Raw genomic sequence first — 20,856 nt, forward strand, 5'->3', positions numbered from 1 at the left:
GTCCAGTTTGTATTGGTCCCACCTCCCTCAGAACCGGTTCCAATGTCCCAGGAATTTGAATCCCTCCCTCTTGCACCATTGCTCAAGCCACGTATTCATCTTAACTATCCTTAACCATTGTATCCATTATGTCTGCAGCCACTTCTTTTTAGACTCTAGGTTGCAGGCAATCAGGTCCAGCGGACTTATCAGCCTTTAGTGCCATTAGTTTGCCTAATACTTTTTCTCCAGTGATAATGATTGTTTTAATTTCCTCCCTCCATTTTGCCCCCTGATATATTGGGATGCTTTTAGTGTCTTCTACCGTGAAGACAGATACAAAATATTTGTTCAAAATCTCTGCCATTTCCTTGTTTACCATTATTAATGCCTCAAATTCATCCTCTAAGGGACCAACATTTACTTTAACTACTCTCTTCCTTTTTATATACTTGTAGACGCTTTTACTGTCTGTTTTTATATTTCTTGCTCGTTTACTATCATTGGACTCAATTTTCCCCAATGCTGTTTTGCAGCGTATTGCAAGAGTTATGCCTGATTCTTTTGGCCCTGACTACAAAAAAACAACTTGCAAGTTTTCCCATTCTATTTTTTGAAATTGGCGCCGTGCAACCTGTCCTTTTAACTTCGCGGGGGGGGGGGGGGGGGGGCGTGGAGCCTAATGCCTGTGCCAAAAAAACGATGATACCCCTTCTGCGCATGCGCGGGAAAAAAATGAAGTTTTTGACATGACTGCTATGGGCGCACATGCCCAGTACAGCTCCCTGTCTGCATTCGGCCATTTTTAAAGAGCCAGTTGTGTGTGAGAACTTTAATTCTCATCGGAAAAATCGATCTGCAATATGCAACGCAGCTCAAGGACCAAGAATTTCTCACAGGATGACGTGGAGGCACTAGTTACTGTAATTGAGGTCAGCTGGCACGAGCTGGATGCCAGCAGAGGTCACATAAAAGTTTAACCAAAAGAAATGAAGAAACGCTGAAACCAACTTGCAGAAGATTACTGTGCAATGGTGACCACCCCAAGTTCTGGAGGCCAGTGCAAAAATAAGGCAGGATCTTGGTCAAGTAGTTAGTGTAAGTAATATTTTCATTTATTCAATGCAATTGCAATTGTAAATGTGACCATCTGTATATGTCCAACACAGCGCAAAGATACCCTCTCTAAAAAGTTATATTTTCATCTTTGCAGAGGAAGGTGGCACACAACAAAAGGGAAAGAACTTGAACAGGAGGAGGCCCAGCAAATCTGCACCCACTGACACCCTTGGAAGACCGGGTCACTGCTTTGATGGGTCCTGCCTGGAGAAAAGCAATCACCACTGCTCAAGCTTGGCCCACACTCAAGGGAGAGGGTATGTCCTGCAAATGCCACCGTCTGGCTTTGCTAAAAATTAAGTACTGCACGGGCTAACCATGTTTCGGTTCATGGGGATTTCTCCATCAGCTACGCTTTGGTTGATGCAATGTGCTATCATTCATCATGGTCCTTGAAATGAGCCTGCTGCCTGCGCTGTGTGAGCCTACTCATGCCATCCTGCCCCCTCCTCTCTGCAAACCATTTGTTGTTCTGTTATATTTTGCAGAACTTGAGGCCAATTCTGACGAGGCTGAAGCCGATGCAGCAGAAGATTCAGACACAGATGAACCTGAAGAGGAGAACATCTTCCAATCTTACCTTCCAGACCAAGAGCATGGCGGGGTGGGGGGGGGGCGCAGGTGGGAGGGGAGCGGATGGATGAAGCCCCCACTGTTGTACTCACTCTGGAGGAGGTGCAGGTGCCGCCCATTGAGGTGCCAGACCCTTTCCTGAGTGGTATGAGTGTTGGGACATTCCACGGTTTCTCACAGTCCAAGGCTGCGGGTCCCAGTGGGATGCATCGAACCACGCCCAGGATGAGGAGGGGAAGGAGAGCTCGACAGCGCGCTCCTGAGGTGCAGGATCTAACAGTTGTGGTTCAGATGATGACAATGAGTGCAGAAAGCATTGACCTTACACAAACACTCCTAGACACCATCAATGGGGTGGGTGATCAGGTATCGGGGCTGTCAGGAGAAGTAACAACACTCTCATGAGAAATGGGAACACTGTCCGGGCACATGAGGGAGGGAATATCGCAGGTAATTGAGACACTGTTGGTGAACATGAGGGAGGGAATGTTGCAGGTAGTTGATACACTGTCGGAGAACATGAGGGAGGGAATGTTGGAGTTAGCTGATACAGTGTCGGAGAACATGAGGGAGGGAATGTTGCAGGTAGTTGAGACACTGTCAGGGCACATGAGGGAGGGAATGTTGGAGTTAGCTGCTGCAATAAAGGAACGCACCCAGACCCCACGGCCATTGACAGAATCAACTGCCACTCCCACTGCAATCCCCACACCAGCCTCTGAGGAGGCCTAAGTGGGCCTTCCATATTACTGCCTCCCACCCCCACCCCCCGTCCCTCCCCCCTCAACATCAAGAAGTGCGCATTACCCGAGATGTTCGAAAGAATACAGAGACGATTCACTAGGCTGATACCGGAGATGGGGGGCTTACCTTATGATGATAGATTGAGTAGACTGGGTCTTTACTCATGGGAGTTCAGAAGGATGAGGGGTGATCTTATGGAAACATTTAGAATGGTGAGGGGGATAGACAAGATGGGGGCAGAGAGGTTGTTTCCACTGGTCGGGAGACCAGAACTAGGGGGCACAGCCTCAAAATACGGGGGAGCCAATTTAAAACCGAGTTGAGAAGGATTTTCTTCTCCCAGAGGGTTGTGAATCTGTGGAATTCTCTGCCCAAGGAAGCAGTTGAGGCTAACTCATTGAATGTATTCAAATCACAGATAGATAGATTTTTAACCAATAAGGGAATTAAGGGTTATGGGGAGCGAGCAGGTAAGTGGAGCTGAGTCCACGGCCAGATCAGCCATGATGTTGTTGAATGGCGGAGCAGGCTCGAGGGGCTAGATGGCCTACTCCTGTTCCTAATTCTTATAGAAACATAGAAACATAGAAAATAGGTGCAGGAGTAGGCCATTTGGCCCTTCGAGCCTGCACCACCATTCAATAAGATCATGGCTGATCATTCACCTCAGTATCCCCATCCTGCTTTCTCTCCATACCCCTTGATCCGTTTAGCCGCAAGGGCCATATCTAACTCCCTCTTGAATACATCCAATGAACTGGCATCAACAACTCTCTGCGGCAGGGAATTCCACAGGTTAACAACTCTCTGAGTGAAGCAGTTTCTCCTCATCTCAGTCCTAATTGGACTACCCCTTATCCTTAGACTGTGTCCCCTGGTTCTGGACTTCCCAAACATTGGGAACATTCTTCCTGCATCTAACCTGTCCAGTCCCGTCAGAATTTTATATGTTTCGATGAGATTCCCCTCTCATCCTTCTAAACTCTAGTGAATAAAGGCCCAGTCGATCCAGTCTCTCCTCATATGTCAGTCCAGCCATCCCGGGAATCAGTCTGGTGAACCTTCGCCGCACTCCCTTAATAGCAAGAACGTCCTTCCTCAGATTAGGAGACTTATGTTCTTATGTTCTTATAATAAGCTTGGTACCAACCCGAGAAACGCTGCGCCATAGCCTGAGGGCAGGGGTGGAGTCAACAAGACCAAGCGCAGCGGGTGGTCTTGCAATAAGGTGGAGGAGAGATGGGTGCAGCTTCTTTGTTGCTGTTATTGTAATTGTTTTTATTATTGTTGTAACTGTTCTCAAATTACATTTGTTTGTAAGTTATGTAAATTTAAAAGTTTAAAAGTTATTAAGTGATAAAGTTTAAGTGATCTTAGAGTTTGTAAGTGATCTTAACTGAAAACTTTAAAGTTTAATACAAGAATATTTTTATTAAAGTTAAGTACAAACAAGTGTTAAACTTTTGAATAAAATATATTTTAAATGATAACTGAATAATTTCCATTATTTGTTCCATTAACACAACACAACATTACGGAACAGGTCCAAACAGTAAACATTTGGAATAGTTGCCGCTGAACCTTCAGGCAGCGAAGTGTTCACGGATGAACTGCTGGCGCAAGGCTCGAGCAATTCTAAAAGGGTCACGATGGCCCGCTCTCCTCCGCCGTCGTACTCCGGGTTCAGATAGTTGCATGGCTTCCTCATCCTCCTCCTCATCATCTGCATCTTCCTCCTCATCATCAGCCATTCTCACCTCAGGTGAGTCTTCTACTACCAGTTGCTGCTGCCTCATGGTGGCTAAGTTATGCAGCATGCACCACGCAACAGTGAACTGCCCGACAATCTCAGGGGAGTATTGCAAGTAGCCTCCAGAATGGTCCAGGCATCGGAAATGTTGTTTCAAGATGCCAATGCTCCTCTATTATGCTGCGTGTCGGTGCGACACGTTGTACTCACGGACAGCTTCCGTCTGTGTTACGCGTAGGGGTGTCATGAGCCAGGTGGCAAGGCCATATTCTTTGTCTCCCAGCAGCCAGCTCTGGTCTTCTGGCTGCTGCTGAAACATGGCAGATATAACGCTCTCGCATAGGATGATGCCCAGGGTATCTCGCATCAACTGACATGATGCGATGCATGTCGTCACTCATAGAAACATAGAAACATAGAAAATAGGTGCAGGAGTAGGCCATTTGGCCCTTCGAGCCTGCACCGCCATTCAATGAGTTCATGGCTGAACATACAACTTCATTACCCCATTCCTGCTTTCTGATCCCCCTAGTAATAAGGACTACATCTAACTCCTTTTTGAATATATTTAGTGAATTGGCCTCAACAACTTTCTGTGGTAGAGAATTCCACAGGTTCACCACTCTCTGGGTGAACAAGTTTCTCCTCATCTCGGTCCTAAATGGCTTACCTCTTATCCTCAGACTGTGACCCCTGGTTCTGGACTTCCCCAACATTGGGAACATTCTTCCTGCATCTAACCTGTCTAAACCCGTCAGAATTTTAAACGTTTCTATGAGATCCCCTCGCATTCTTCTGAACTCCAGTGAATACAAGCTCAGTTGATCCAGTCTTTCTTGATATGTCAGTCCCGCCATCCCGGGAATCAGTCTGGTGAACCTTCGCTGCACTCCCTCAATAGCAAGAATGTCCTTCCTCAAGTTAGGAGACCAAAACTGTACACAGTACTCCAGGTGTGGCCTCACTAAGGCCCTGTACAACTGTAGTAACACCTCCCTGCCCCTGTACTCAAATCCCCTCGCTATGAAGGCCAACATGCCATTTGCTTTCTTAACCGCCTGCTGTACCTGCATGCCAACCTTCAATGACTGATGTACCATGACACCCGGGTCTCGTTGCACCTTCCCTTTTCCTAACCTGTCACCATTCAGATAATAGTCTGTCTCTCTGTTTTTACCACCAAAGTGGATAACACCACATTTATCCACATTATACTTCATCTGCCATGCATTTGCCCACTCACCTAACCTATCCAAGTCACTCTGCAGCCTCATAGCATCCTCCTCGCAGCTCACACTGCCACCAAACTTAGTGTCATCCGCAAATTTGGAGATACTACATTTAATCCCCTCGTGATCTGCACATTCACGGAGTGGAAGCCTTTTCTGTTCCTGTACATCTCAGAATCCTCCAAAGGTGCTCACAAGGTAATGTAGGTACAATCAATGCAGCCCTGTACCTTTAGGAAGCCAGCAATCCTGGAGAAGCCCACAGCCCTTTCACGCACTGCCTTGGTGGTTATGTGGAACTTTATGTCGTCATTCCTCTGGGCTTATAGTGCAGCAGTCACCTGCTGAATGCAGATATATGTTGCATGTTGAGAAATGGCGCACACATCCCCAGTTGTGGCCTGGAATGATCCAGATGCATAAAATGAAAGTGCAGCTGTAACCTTTACTTCAACTGACAAGGCAGTCCTCCTGACACTTCTAGGGTACAGATCTGCTTTTACTAACTCATAGATCTCGGTTACAACTTCTTTGCAGAAACGCAGTCTTCTCACACAGTCTGCATCATTCAGGTGCAGGTATGAACGCCTGTCTCAATATACCAGACGTGCGTAAGGCCTCCTGCCTATCATCCTATGTGCTCTGAGGTTCCTCATACGATGACGTCGAATCAATCGCCTCCTCTGCAGCACCATCATGCAGAAGGCTTGCACAAGGTATAGCATCATCAATATTGCCCCATAATTAAATTGTACCTTTGCAAGAAGCTCAAAACAGCAGGACTAGGAATTAAAGCTTCTTTGCTCTCTCTCTCTCTCTCTCCAAGGTCGACGCCCTAATGTGGACCACACCCAGGTCTGCGCGTGCGCAATAGGCTTGCTTAGAACGGGAAGCTAGTCATTCAATGAGGACATTTGGGGCAACGAAGTCTAATGCAATTCTTTAATTTTAGATTTTTTCCAAAGTACCACCGACCGAACGTCTCCTCACCGAGCTCAAGGGTCGGCCGGCAGAATCGTTCCCTCGCCCGGACACAGGGGCGTGCAAACTCACTCCCCCGGGGCTTCTTTTGATGCTGCTGCATAGTGTAAGGCTTCTCTTGCCTTCAATTCGGCTTCCACCGCCCCCCCCCACCCCTCCTGAACTTCTTTTGAAGCCAAGCCCGTGTCCGGGCAAAGGACCAATTCTGCCGCCGACGCTCCGACCCTCGAGCCCGGTGTGGAGACACTTGGTGGTGGTGTGGCACTTTGAAAAAAAATCCAAAATGAAAGAATTGCATTAGACTTCCATTTTCTCCATTTTAAGTTTGAAAAAATTAAGCTACATGATGCATATTTAATGTGTTTCTGACTCCCTCCAAAACTTCGCTTAAAAACAATGGCATCTTTTTTTTTGCCCATTTTTTGATGTGCGCTGGTTTTTCTTCAATGCCCAGAAGGTTTTTTAGGAGTGGTCAGATGCGCCAACCTAGGAAAAATGTAAGTTGGCCAAACTTGCATAAATGAGAAAAACTGGCGCAGACATCAGCTATGACGCAAAAAAAACTAAACTAAAAAAAATTGTAACTAACTGAGTTATGTTAGCGCACAACCTTTGGAGAAACTTGCATATTATAACTTAGGCCAAAAAAAAACGCCGCAGATAACTGGGGAATATTGAGCCCATTATCTATTTTCTCCCTCTTATTTTTTCGTCATCCTTTGTTGGTTTCTGAAATTTTCCCAATCTTCTAGCCTACCACTAATCTTTGCAAAGTTGTATACCTTTTCTTTCAATTTGATACCATGTTCAGGAAAACATGGTCTACATGCGGACTAACCTGTGCTCCTTAACGGGACTACTGCAGGCCGCCAACGTAAAGGTAACTTTTTAAAATACGTACCTGAATGTGGATCCGACACCCCCTCCTGATTACCCCCTCCCCCTCCTGATTACTGCCTTGGGCCTACCCAATCTAGAACAGTGAATATTCCCTGCACCCATTTTTATATTTTGCATAGGCTGAATACAATTGAAATTTTGGTATATTGTTTTTTAACTTAAAAAAAAACTTTCAGCCTATGAATTGCATACATCCTTAAGCAACAGTCAATAAGTAAATGAGGTATTTGTTATACCTGTCAGCCTTAAACAGCCTATGCTCTTTCCATACTCTTTCACGTTACTATTTATATGCCTTGCTATCTTCTGAAAAACCGTAGGCTGCAGACAGATTTAAATATTCATTTGTGCAAGTTATTTTTATGCAATAAATGGATTCTACTGGAAAAATATATGGAACAGCCCAAAGAATTTTCCTCTATAAAATGCTCCCCCAGCTATAGAAAGTAATAATTAATGATGGGGTCTGATCCCGCAGCCACTGGATGCCCTCATAGCTTTGTACAGCTAACCATTTATTATGTGCGAGACTCGACAGTGAATGTCAACAGACCATTTACCAGTGTGTGCATCATATCTGAGCCTGATCCTATCCTTCCCTGATGTCACATACACTTGCCAAAAGGGAGGCCAATGGCGACTGATCAATAATGGAGCGTCGGACTGATTTTTTTGCTCTCTAATCTAGAAGTATTGAAGCCATTTGTAGCGTTCCCATCACTACTGAGATCATTTGACCTGGCATAGGCCATGGATTGATCTTGGGATCTTCCTGGTATGAATGACTCATTACTGCACCACACAAGGCATTCTTCCGCCTAGCTACTGAGTGCCTGCAAAACTGTACTCCGTGAAAACATTCAAACATGTTTTTTCTTTAAATGTTTCAGAAAGGAACAAATACTTACTCATTAATGAGCAGAGGCAGATGTGACAGGCTAAACGGTGAATTTAGCTGTTGAGATATTGCTTTATGTAGCCGGGGTTGCAGAAACTTTTATTTTTCATTACTAAAGCTGTTCAGCGCATAGTAATGAGAATGCTTTGATCTTCTCTGATCTCACTTCAAACGGAAATTGCAGGGTTTCATCAGTGATATGTTATGAATGTTTAGGTGACACTACTTGACATTGCTTTATTTTCAAACTGGGAAATGCTGTCCAAAGTACAGCTCTTGTGTGAACAAAGTATGCATTATTCTAACAGTAACAATTACATTAATATGCAGTCTGTATACATTTATGCCACATTGTTTCCACATTCAGTATTTCTTCTGCTTGACCTGCTGAGTGTTTACAGCATTTTCTGTTTTTTTAAATTCTTAATTAAGTCCCTCATAAACACTGATCCCGGTGTGAACCAAATATCTTCCAGAGGGAGACATGTATATTGAGCAATTCAAGTACAGGTACAATACATCTTGCTGGGGGTAGGGTGACATTAATGTATGACATTAAGGATTAAAAACAAAGTGTGGATATGAGACTACCTCTGTTAATTATCTTAAAGATTTTCTAGCCTAAATGCAACAAATGAAATAAAACAAAATAGAATGAATTGCACGGTAAAATAACATGGATCAATCCTAAAAAATACCAGTGTTTTTCGTGAAGCCACCGTATCTTGGGTGAATCATTTACAATCCATCCTGAGAAACAAGACTATTTCTCGGTCAGTTTGTAAGTTAACAGCATCATCTTAGTACTTCTATGAGTTAGTGGCATTTTATATCACTATTTTTGGAGAGGTAAAATATTAGGAAATGGTGCTTCCTGCATAGGGTGAAGCACAGGCAATATTTAAGTTGTTAGCTGTAAACTGACTGAGAAGTAGTCTTGTTTCTCAGGATGGATTGTAAATGATTCACCCAAGATATGGTGGCTTCACGAAAAACACTGGTATTTTTTAGGATTGATCCGTGTTATTTTACCGTGCAATTCATTCTATTTTGTTTTATTTCATTTGTTGCATTTAGGCTAGAAAATCTTTAAGATAATTAACAGAGGCAGTCTCATATCCACACTTTGGGCCCAAGTTTCGGGCCGCGCCTAAAACGGCGCAGCCCGGACCTGGACACCCGTTTTTCGCACCAGAAAGTGCGCCTAAAAAAAACGTACCTATTCCCCGGCTCCCTGCAGGTCCTCTGGAGCTGGGCGTAGCGCAGCACGAGCTGTTGGGGGCGGAGCCAGGTCCCTGCGCTGAAAACAGTGCCGGGACCTCTGCACATGCGCGCTCCAGTGGGCGCGCATGTGCAGTAGCTCCAGGCGCCCAAAGCTGTGGGAGGGGCCCGAAGCACGCAGACCCTAGCCCTGGCCGAATGGCCTCACTGGGGTTGCGTGAATAAGTCTCCTCCCACCCGACCCGACCCCCGCTCCCCCCCCCCCCCCCCCGACGACCCGACCTCCGCTCCCCCCCCGGACCTCCACGACTCTCTTCCCCCCACCCCCGGACCTCCGCGACTCTCTCTCTCCCCGCCCCCCCCGACCTCCGCGACTCTCTCTCTCCGCTCCCCCCCCAACATCCGCGACTCTTCCCCCCCACCCCCTCGGACCTCCGCGATCCCCCCCCGAGACCCGATGTCACTTACCTGTAAATCCAGCCCAAGGTCGTTCAGCCTCCTTCTCTCCCTTCTCCCCCCTCCCTCCCTCCCTCCTCCTTCCCTCCCTCCCTCCCTCCTTTCCTCCATCCCTCCCTCCCTCCTTTCCTTCCTCCTCTCTCCTTCCCTCCCTCCCTCCCTCCCTTCTTTCCTCCATCCCTCCCTCCCTCCTTTCCTCCCTCCTCTCTCCTTCCCTCCCTCCTTCCCTCCCTCCCTCCTCTCTCCTTCCCTCCTCTCTCCTTCCCTCCCTCCTCCCTCCCTCCTCTCTCCTTCCCTCCCTATATCCTCTCTCCTTCCCTCCCTCTCCCCCGCTTCTCCCCCCCCTCTCCCCCTCTCTCCCCCCCACCTCCCTTCTCCCCCACCCCCCTTCTCCCCTCCCCTCTTCTCCCCTCCCCCCTTCTCCTCTCCCCCACCCCTCTTCTCCCCCTCCCCCTCCCACCCCCCTTCTCCCCCTCCCTCCCATCCCCCTTCTCCCCCTCCTCCCTTCTCCCCACCCCCCTTCTCCCCCTCCCCCTCCCCCTCCCCCTCCCCTTGCTGTCAGAAACACAGACACTGGCAGACAGAGAGTGAGAGACACAAAGAACAGCCAAATAGAGACACTGACAGAGACACACTGGGGGGACCGTCCCAGCACACTGTTGGAGGACTCCTGGTGCTGCAGTTCGTAAGTAGAAAATGTTTTATTTATTGATTCTTAAATTTTTTTTTATTTTTTATTAATTTTTTTTGATTGATTTATTGGTTGATTTATTGATGTATTTATCATTTATTATTGATGATGGCTCTTTATTTGTAAAACTGAAGTGTTTAATGTTTGCAAACTTCCCTTTAAACCTCCCCCCCCCATTCCCTACACCTAATTTGTAACCTACGCCTGATTTTCTAAAGTGTAAACAAGGTTTTTTTGAACGTACAAAAATCTTCACTTACTCCATTCTAAGTTAGTTTGGAGTAAGTTTTCACTGCCTAAACTTTGAAAACAGGTGTAAGTGGCCGGACACGCCCCCTTTTGAAAAATAATTCTGTTCCAAAGTGAAACTGTTCTAACTGACTAGAACTGGAGCAAACTAAATGCCGAGAATTCAAATTTCTAAGATACTCCATTCTAAACCAGTTGCTCCAAAAAAACAGGAGCAACTCAGGCCGAAACTTGGCCCCTTTGTTTTTAATCCCTAATGTCATATGTTAATGTCACCCTACCTCCAGCAAGATGTAATGTACCTGTACTTGAATTGTCTGTATGGCTCAGAGACGTGGACCATATACAGTAGACACCTCATATCGCTGGAGAAATATCACCAACGATGTCCCCGCAAGATCCTGCAAATTCCCTGGGAGAAATATGTACCAATGTTAGCGTCCTCGATCAGGCCAACATTTCCAGCATTGAAGAACTGACCACACTCGACTAACTCCATTGAGCGGGCCATATTGTTCGCATGCCTGACACATGACTCCCAAAGCAAGCGCTCTACTCGGAACTCCTACACTGCAATCGAGCCCCAGGTGGGCAGAGGAAACGTTTCAAGGACACCCTCAAAGCCTCCTTGATTAAGTGCACCATTCTCACCGACACCTGGGAGTCCCTGGCCAAAGACCACCCTAATTGGAGGAAGAGCATTCGGGAGGGCGCTGAGCACCTCAAGTCTCATCGCCGAGAGCATGCAGAAACCAAGTGCAGGCAGCGGAAGGAGTGTGCGGCAAACCAGACGCCCCACCCACCCTTTCCTCCAACAACTCTGTCCCACCTGTGACAGAGACTGTAGTTCCTGTATTAGACTGTTTAGTCACCTGATAACTTACTTTTAGAGTGGAAGCAAGTCTTCCTCGATTTCGAGGGACTGCCTCTGATTGTGTGTGCACGTGGAGCACAGGTAATGCTGTGTGCCTACGATGCCAATTTGATAATTACTAACTAATTAACCACTTACCCACAATAATGAGCAATGCCACTTCTTTTGTGAGCTGGGGCAAGTTCCTTTTTGAAGGACTGTAGTTTTGTCTCATTTTCATCACATGTTATGGATAAGATGCTTCCTCGCATCTAATCAGACTTTTCGCCAAAGTGATTTATAAACATGCCTTCTTGTCCCATTATTCCTATTCATTCAAATAATCAGCCTAAAAACCTTTATCATTTTAGAAACTTCAATTATATCACCTCCAAGCCTGTGTTTCTCCAAATTAAGTAATTCAAACCTTAGACCCATCATCACAAGTAAGAAATTGAAGAGTTGGCTGCCACCCTCTGCACCCATACAGCCTAAGTATAATACTCAGCATTTTGTCTTCAATATTTCTAGCAACACAACCTAAAACCCTGCTTAATTTGCCAAGAGCCACCTCACACTGTTTGTGCACCATTAACACTTAATTAACTGCTACCCATATCTTTCTTTTAATGGGCACCATTGAACAAATATTTTGTATTGGTCTTCACTAAAAGCATCCCAATAATTGATAATCAAAGAGCTATTGGGTTGGGGAAAGTTATCACTAGAGAAAAAGTACTAGGCAAATTAATGGGACTAAAGGTGGACACGTCCACTGGACCTGATGGCCTGCATCCTAGAGTCTTAAAAGAAGTGGCTGCAGATATAATGGATACATTGGTTATAATCTACCAAAATTCCTTGGATTCTGGAGAGGTCCCAGCGGATTGGAAAACCGCAAATGTAACACCCCTATTTAAGAAAGGAGGGAGACAGAAAGCAGGAAACTATAGACCAGTTAGCCTAACATCTGTCATTGGGAAAATATGGAGTCCATCATTAAGGAAGTAGTAGCAGGACATTTAGAAAATCATAATACAGTCAAGCAGAGTAAGCATGGATTTATGAAAGGGAAATCATGTTTGACAAATTTGCTGGAGTTTTTTGAGGATGTAGTGAGCAGGGTGGATAAAGGGGAACCAGTGGATGTGGTGTATTTGGATTTCCAGAAGGCATTTGATAAGGTGCCACATAAAAGGTTACTGCACAAGATAAGAGCTCACGGGATTGGGGGTAATATATTAGCATGGATAGAGGATTGGCTAGCTAACAGAAAACAAAGAGTCGGGATAAATGGGTCATTTTCAGGTTGGCAAACTGTAACTAGTGGGGTGCCACAGGGATCAGTGCTGGGACCTCAACAATTTACAATCTATATTAATGACTTGGATGAAAGGACCGAGTGTAATGTAGCCAAATTTGCTGTTGATACAAAGATAGGTGGGAAAGCAAGTTGTGAGGAGGATGCAAATAATTTGCAAAGGGATATAGACAGGCTAAGTGAGTGGGCAAAAATTTGGCAGATGGAGTATAATGTAGGAAATTGTGAGGTTATCCACTTTGGTAGGAAAAATAAAAATACAAATTATTATTTAAATGGAGAGAGATTACAAAATGCTGCGGTACAGAGGGATCTGGGGATCTTTGTACATGAAACACAAAATGTTAGCATGCAGGTACAGCAAGTAATTAGGAATGTTGGCCTTTATTGCAAGGGGGATGGAGTATAAAAGTTGGGAAGTTCTGTTACAACTGTACAGGGCATTGGTGAGACCACGCCTTGAGTACTGCATACAGTTTTGGTCTCCTTATTTAAGGAGGGATATACTTGCATTGGAGGCAGTTCAGAGAAGGTTCACGAGGTTGATTCCTGAGATGAAGCAGTTGTCTTATGAAGAAAAGTTGGGCAAATACTCATTGGATTTTAGAAGAATGAGAGGTGATCTTATTGAAACTTATAAGATTCTGAGGGGGCTTGACAGGGTAGATGCAGAGAGGATGTTTCCCGTCGTCGGGAATCTAGAATTAGAAGGCATAGTTTCAGAATAAGGGCTTGCCCATTTAAAACTGAGATGAGGAGGAATTTCTTCTCTGAGGGTCGTGAATCTTTGGAATTCTCTACGCCAGAGAGCAGTAGAGGCTGGGTCATTGAATATATTAAAGGTGGAGATAGACAGATTTTTGAACAATAAGGGAGTCAGGGCTATGGAGAGCAGGCAGTGAAGTGGAATTGAAGCCAAGATCAGATCAGCCATGAAATTATTGAATGACAAGACAGAGCAGGCTTGAGGGGCCAAATGGTCTACTCCTGCTCCTAGTTCTTATGTTGTTATGGTATAGAGCATGTGCACGACACTGCATTTGTCATCTGCTGTGCATGGGACAATTCATTCACTTACTTTTAATTGGGCTGGAACTTCTCAGTTTGTTCTTTATTACTGACCCATGTGCAAATTGTTGTATCTTCAATGAATTTGAGAATCTTACTGTTTGAGTCCTCCTCTCGATTGTTGATAAAATTGAACAGTAATGAACTTTGTTCAGAACCATAGAGACTCTACTCATAACTAGGCCCCAATCAGACCCTGTACCATTAATAACAACCTTTTGTTTAAACTGATTTAAATCAGCTGCCTACCTATCCATAGCTCCAACTGTCCAGGAATCCATGGAGACCTACAGGTTAATTCCGTGATCCCGCACTCCAAGCAGGGAGTTGCACTTGAAGGGAGTGCAGGTCAGAGAATCAGAACCTCAGTGTTGTAGTCTTATCTCTGTCACATGTGGCTGTGGCTATTCCGGGAAGCACAGCATTGTGGAATTAACCCTCCAATTTATTTTTCTAATAGCTGTTTCTTAGAAGTTGCTATGATTGGTCAACAACTCCATTATCATTGTATCATGTGACTACAAGGACGTTAGGAGGCGAACTAGATGTACCTTAGTCTTATTTTTGTCGAGCAATTCCTATCTTCCTATGAATGAAAAACTTTTATTATGCTTTTTGGAAATCAAGGTAAACAACATCCGTCAGACAATCTTCATCCACAATTCTGGATGCTTGTCTAAAGAACTCAAACAAGTTGGTGAGGCAGGACCTATGCTTCCTAAAGCAATGCTGAATATCAGATGTGTTGGCTATATGCTTCCCTACAAGGGGATGATCCAAGTTTTCCTTTCCCCTCCTTGCCACTCTGGTCACAATGCTTCACACAATTCCTGCATTGTTTATTCTTTCACCTTTTCCACTATTTACTTCCAGAATTAAATCCAAAACAGTGTCAATTCATCATACCCCTCAAGTGATCATGTATCACATTGTGAAAAATTCTTTCCAACAATTTCCTTACTACTAGAGCTCCTAGACCCTATAGTTTCCTGGGTTGAATTTCCTGCAATGCTTAAATAATGGGACCACGTGAACCATTTTCTAACCTGGTCAGCAGGGAATTAATGAATACAAGAGCTGGTTTCTGATGTGCAGCCTCCCCCATATCTCTAAGCACTCTGAGAAACAGTTTTGGGTTTTGCAGCACTATTGATCTTAAGTGCATTCATTTTAGTTAAAACTATTTCCACAGTTACTTCTACCAAAGCAATTTTGGTTAAACACTTTGGACTGGATTTTCCGGTCCTGCCACCTCTGTTTTCACCCCAAAGGGATGGCAATGGCGGCGGTGAGTTCTTCTGAGCGGGCAGTCAGCTTCCAGCGCCCCGCTGGGGTTTTCGGGGCCGGTTTCGGCAGGGCACGGAGCATTAATGCCCGGAAGTGGCGAGCCAGTGTGTAATGCCTCTCGTTGCGACACTAGCTCGATTTTTGAGTCCCACCTGACCCTTAGCCCCTGGTGTGACTGCCTGTGAAAACGGGTGGTCTGACCTATACCGGCTGCAGAGAGGTATGTAATGTCCACCTCAGGTAAGTGTGATTGTAATTTTCTGTATTTTTCTTTTTGCGATTTATGTTGTGGTGGCGTGGGCTATGTATTGGGAATATTTTTGGTGTTTTTTTTTCAGGTTTTTTTTCTCCCCAGGCCTCTCTTATAACGCTCCTGGGCCGGCTCTTTAACTTGGGATTTTCTCATGCTCAGCCGGCCTAGAGCCGTAAGAGGAGTGTGTAATGCCTCCCTTAGCACTTATCCCACACTCAGGGCCCAGCTGCCCAATTTTGCTGACTGAGGCACAAACTGTTGCTGGGTGCAAACTTTACCGCTCCGCCGACATTATCGCCCCCAAAATGAGCAAAGCCAAAAATCCATCCCCTTATCCTTTAATACTGGGGTTGTTGCGTTATCTTCACAACTGAAAGCAGAAGCAAACTATTTATTTAGCTCACTGACCATTTCTGTATTTTCATACAGAACCTACCCTGACAGGTTATTTTAGATTTTGTATTGTGTAATGTGCCAAGGTTAATTAGCAATCTCATAGTAAAGGATCCTCTGGGGCAGAGTGGTCATAATATGCTAGAATTTCACATTACATTTGAGAATGACTTGCCTAAGTCCGAAGCTAGAGTCTTAAACTTAAGTAAAGCCAATTACATTGATATGAAGGGTGAGTTGGCTAAGGTAGATTGGAAAAATAGATTAAAAGGTATGGCAATCATCATCGTAGACAGTCCCTCGAATCGAGGATGATTTGCTTCCATGCCACAAAGTTCACAGGTGTTTCAATGAAGGACCTAATATTCCAGGTCCCATCCAAATCTTCAAGGATGGAAGATGCCTGTGTGTGGATTTTTTTTAACATGTGGTGACCGTTGCACACCAGCCGCCACACGGGCTTGATAGAGCTAGGTCTTGGTCCAGTGGCAAGGATTAACGAAGACGAGTGGAGACCAGCTCTGCTGCACGGACCCAGTGCGCACACATATCGCAGTGTGGGCTGGCTCATGCTGCCACTGAGCCCTCGCCTCTTCTGGGCCCCGATCACGTCGCTCTATGATCACTCACTGCTCCTTCGCCCGACCAGGCTGCGAGCACTTTCGGAGCAAGCCGGGGAGCGGAAGGAGCAGCGTGGCGACATGCCACTCCAGAGAGCAGCACGTGCTGGAGCAGGAGAGCAACGACAGCGAAGCGGGCGACTGGATTGGACATCACCGAGATCCAGGTCGCTGATTGGAGCGTGGAAAGGTACAGCAGGAGCGGTATGGCAATAGATAAGCAGTGGCTAGAATTTAAAGAAATAGTTCATAATTCTCAACAAAAATACATTCCAGTGAGATACAAAAACTCCACAGGAAAAGTGATCCATCTGCGGCTAACTAAAGAAGTTAAGGATAGCTTAGATTGAAAGAAGAAGCTTATAATGTTGCGAAGAATAGTAGTAAGGCTGAGGATTGGGAGAATTTCAGAAACCAGCAAAGGATGACGAAAACATTGGATAAAAAGGCAAAAAATAAACTATGAGAGAAAACTAGCAAGAAATATAAAAACAGATTGTAAGAGTTTCTACAAGTATGTATAAAGGAAGAGAGTAGCAAAAGTAAACATTGGTCCCTTAGAGACTGAGGCAGGAGAAATTATTATGGGGAATAAGGAAATGGCAGAAACGTTAAACAAATATTTTGTAAGTGTCTTCACAGTTGAAGACGCAAAAAGCATATCTAACTGGTGGAGAGCCAAGGGTCTAATGAGGGTGAGGAACTTAACGTAATCAATATAAAGTAGCGAAAAAGTACTAGAGTAACTAATGGACTAAAAGCCGACAAATCCCCTGGACCTGATGTCCGACATCCTAGGGTCCTAAAAGAGGTGGCTGTAGAGATCGTGGATATTGTATATGTAGGCACCTTGTTAATGACTCCACGAGGCAGGGCTATGGTACTTAAACTGTGAAGACTGTAATCCTTTATTGCAGCTCCTAGAGTGAGGACACCCCATCTGTGAGCTCCCTTTTATACTGGGTCCCTTAGGTCTCCAGCAGCAGCACCCTCTGGTGTACAGGTAAGATGTGTACAGTGTAAGGCACATTCAGAGTTACAGACATCACATAACAATACAAACATGCATAATGGGGTACTGAAGTTGCACGTTCAGCCATGAACTCATTGAATGGCGGTGCAGGCTCGAAGGGCCGAATGGCCTACTCCTGCACCTATTTTCTATGTTTCTACATAACAACGCTCCCACCGAAGCATTTTTCAAATCCTTATTGCTATGACCTGGGGAGGTGATCAGTAGTGGACAATGGGAGGTTGTGGTGAGGGTTGTGTGGGTGCCAGGTGTGATCCCTGTACTTGAGGCTGGCCTCATACATTTCCCCCCCTTCACACACAGACCATGTGGGTGCCATTGTTGTGGGATCCCTCAGTGGGGTAGCCATTGCAGCAATGGGTAGGGTGCATACTCTGTGATGTGGGAGATTGTGTGGTGGTGGGCAGGGTCACAGGACTGTGTGGGCTCCTTGTCCTCCAATTGGGATGAGAGTCTGGTCATCCCAGGGTTTGCCAGGAAAGCTGGAGGGTATTGACCTCTCGCTCCTGGTGTTGGCCCTCGTGGCCAGGGGGTGTACGGCTGATCTGGGGCAGGTTGCCAGTGGTGATGGCTGTGCTGCCCATTGACCGCTGTCCCTGTAGTGGGTCTGCTCCCATTGGGTGTGTGTGTATCCTTCCTGGGGCATCACACTAGTTCCAAAAGTCCAGGCTACATGGTCTGGTAGCCAGCTGGACCTGGGGGTCTCCCACGGGGGGATTCCTCCAGAATGTGCATGGTTCCTGTAGAACCCAGTGTCCTTTAACAGTGTTCTACCTGTATACATAACACCATGGCTCTGGTCATACATAGTCGAATCTACATTATTGACTGCCTTTACATTGTTAATAACAGCATTTGCATCACTTTTTGGTATCATGGTCTCACCAGACATGGTTACATTAGGCATTTCAAACTCTGTCATAATCATCACACATAACAAGCTTGTTCTTAACCTTACTTACACAAGCATTCATTTCATTTTTCACATTAGTTACACCAGCATTACAATTCATGGTTACATTATCATACTTGCACCCTTTTACTGCAATTTTAGCTTTAAAGTCCCTGTCATCTTTAAGTTGAAACTGTCCCTTTAAATTTTTTTGGTTACCGGTCTCCTTTAAGGGAGCCTTCCAATCCAATTGGCCACTCGGTGTCACGTGTCGCTCCTCCAATGCTGCCCCTCGTGGTCTGGTGGTGGCCATTTTGATTTTAGGTTCTTCTCCTCGTGGTGCAGCCGCCATCTTCTGGCTCTCTCCAGGTAGGCTGTGGTGGTCTTTTCTTCCTCGGGTTCGGCCCTGGACGTCGGGAATCCACCTTTCGTGATGATTTTCACATCTTGGAGTTCTGCCCCGGCACGGAAGGAGAAGTTTGGGTTTTCGGTCCTGGAAATTTCACCGTGGTGTGGTCCTGGAGATTTTGCCGCACAGTCGAGCTGGACAGTGGGATCTCTAGATGCAGCGATGGATCCATGTTCGATGTTGATTGCTGGAGCCCGGAGGCCGTTGCCACTTCAACTGATTTGGACCGGGTTCATCCAATTCCTTCCCAGCAGCGTGGGACCATCGCCCGCAACGATCTACAGGGGGAGTCTGTTCAACATGCTGCCCTGGGAGACCTGGACGTCCACGCTGCCAACGATTTGGATTTTACCCTTGGTGTAGGTGAGCAGCTTCGCTTGGACAGGAGACAGTTTTTGTCGAGTGGCAGGATTCATCCAAATTTTTTCAAAGGTCGTTTGGCTTATCACAGACTGGCTCGCCCCTGTATCGATCTCCATGGAAAGTGGGACCCCGTCGATGTCTACTTCCATCGTCCACAGAGAACTTTCGGTGGAGCAGGTATAGACTCCATGCCCTTCTTCCAGGGGTTGAGCGGCTTCATCTTCATCTGTGTCGGAGCCCCGGTGATCAGCCAACTCTTTGGTGACGCGGTAAGTAAAGCTTTTTCTGCACATTCTCTGAAGGTGCCCTTTTTCTTTGCAGCCTTTCCATGTATAGTCTTTGTAGCGGCACTGGTGGGCCCTGCGGTTTCCTCCACAGCTCCAGCACGGGGCCATTCGGTTTGACCCATGTGGCGGACTCAGGGTTGCGGGATTCAGAGCATTTCTGCCTTTAGAAGTAGCCATGCGGTGCACTACGCTCGCCGGTTTAGAGTCCTGGGTCAGTATTCGCCTGGAGTCGTCGGCCAAAACCATGTAGACCTGGCTCACTTGAATTGCTTTCTGCAGGGTGACTGTGATGTCTGCAGAGAGCAATTTGTGGAGGAGGCCTTCGTGGCCGATTCCGATGAAAAATATGTCCCTTAGTGCTTCATTAAGGTGATCTCCAAAATCACATGGTGCTGCCAGTCTTCTTAAATGTGCAGCATACTTAGTAATTTCTTGGCCTTTGGGTCGCCGGTAAGTGTAGAACCTGTGTCTGGCTGTGAGGATGCTTTCTTTTGGTTTTAGTTGCTCCTGTATTAGTGTTACAAGTTCCTCATAGCTCTTGGTGGTTGTCTTCTCCGGAGCTAGCAAGTCCCTGACGAGACAATGGATGGTGGGCCCACACCTGCTAAGCAGGATGGCCCTGCACTTTTATAACCATGCAGCCGGTGTGTCCCCATCCAGGTCGTTGGCTATGAAGAAATGTTCCAATCTTTCTACAAAAGCGTTCCAATCTTCCCATCGGTAAATTGCTGAAAGTTGCTGAGATTCGACATGCTGAGTGTGAAGTTCGTGACCTCAACGCCAGTTATTGTATATGTAGGCACCTTGTTAATGACTCCACGAGGCAGGGGTATGGTACTTAAACTGTGAAGAATGTAATCCTTTATTGCAGCTCCGAGAGTGAGGACACCAAGCTGTGAGCTCCCTTTTATACTGGGTTACCTGCAGTGTGCAGGTAACCCTAAGGTCTATAGCAGCAGCACCCTCTGGTGTACAGGTAAGGTGTGTACAGTGTAAGGTACATTCAGTGTCACAGACATCATATAACAATACAAGCATGCATACATAACAAAGATCACCTCTCATTCTTCTGAATTCCAATGAGTAGAGGCCCAACCTACTCAACCTTTCCTCATAAGTCAACCACCTCATCTCCGGAATCAACCTTGTGAACCTTCTCTGAACTGCTTCCAAAGCAAGTATATCCTTTCATAAATATGGACACCAAAACTGCACGCAGTACCCTGTATAACTGTACAAGCATGCATACATAACAGTGGATGCATTGGTTTTGATCTTTCAAAATTC

General features: G+C 45.9%; 1 protein-coding gene across 1 annotated transcript in view; it reads left to right on the forward strand.

Moving 5' to 3' along the window:
* Positions 1–20,856, forward strand: part of slc35f4 (solute carrier family 35 member F4) — a 336,248-nt gene that overhangs the window by 118,376 nt on the left and 197,016 nt on the right. The window contains exon 8 of the mRNA XM_070879154.1: positions 16,767–16,789. Coding sequence (XP_070735255.1) covers positions 16,767–16,789 — 23 coding nt within the window. The remainder of the gene's footprint in view (positions 1–16,766; positions 16,790–20,856) is intronic.

This window comes from Pristiophorus japonicus, chromosome 4 (assembly GCF_044704955.1).
Source record: "Pristiophorus japonicus isolate sPriJap1 chromosome 4, sPriJap1.hap1, whole genome shotgun sequence".
NCBI classification, from domain to species: Eukaryota; Metazoa; Chordata; class Chondrichthyes; family Pristiophoridae; genus Pristiophorus; species Pristiophorus japonicus.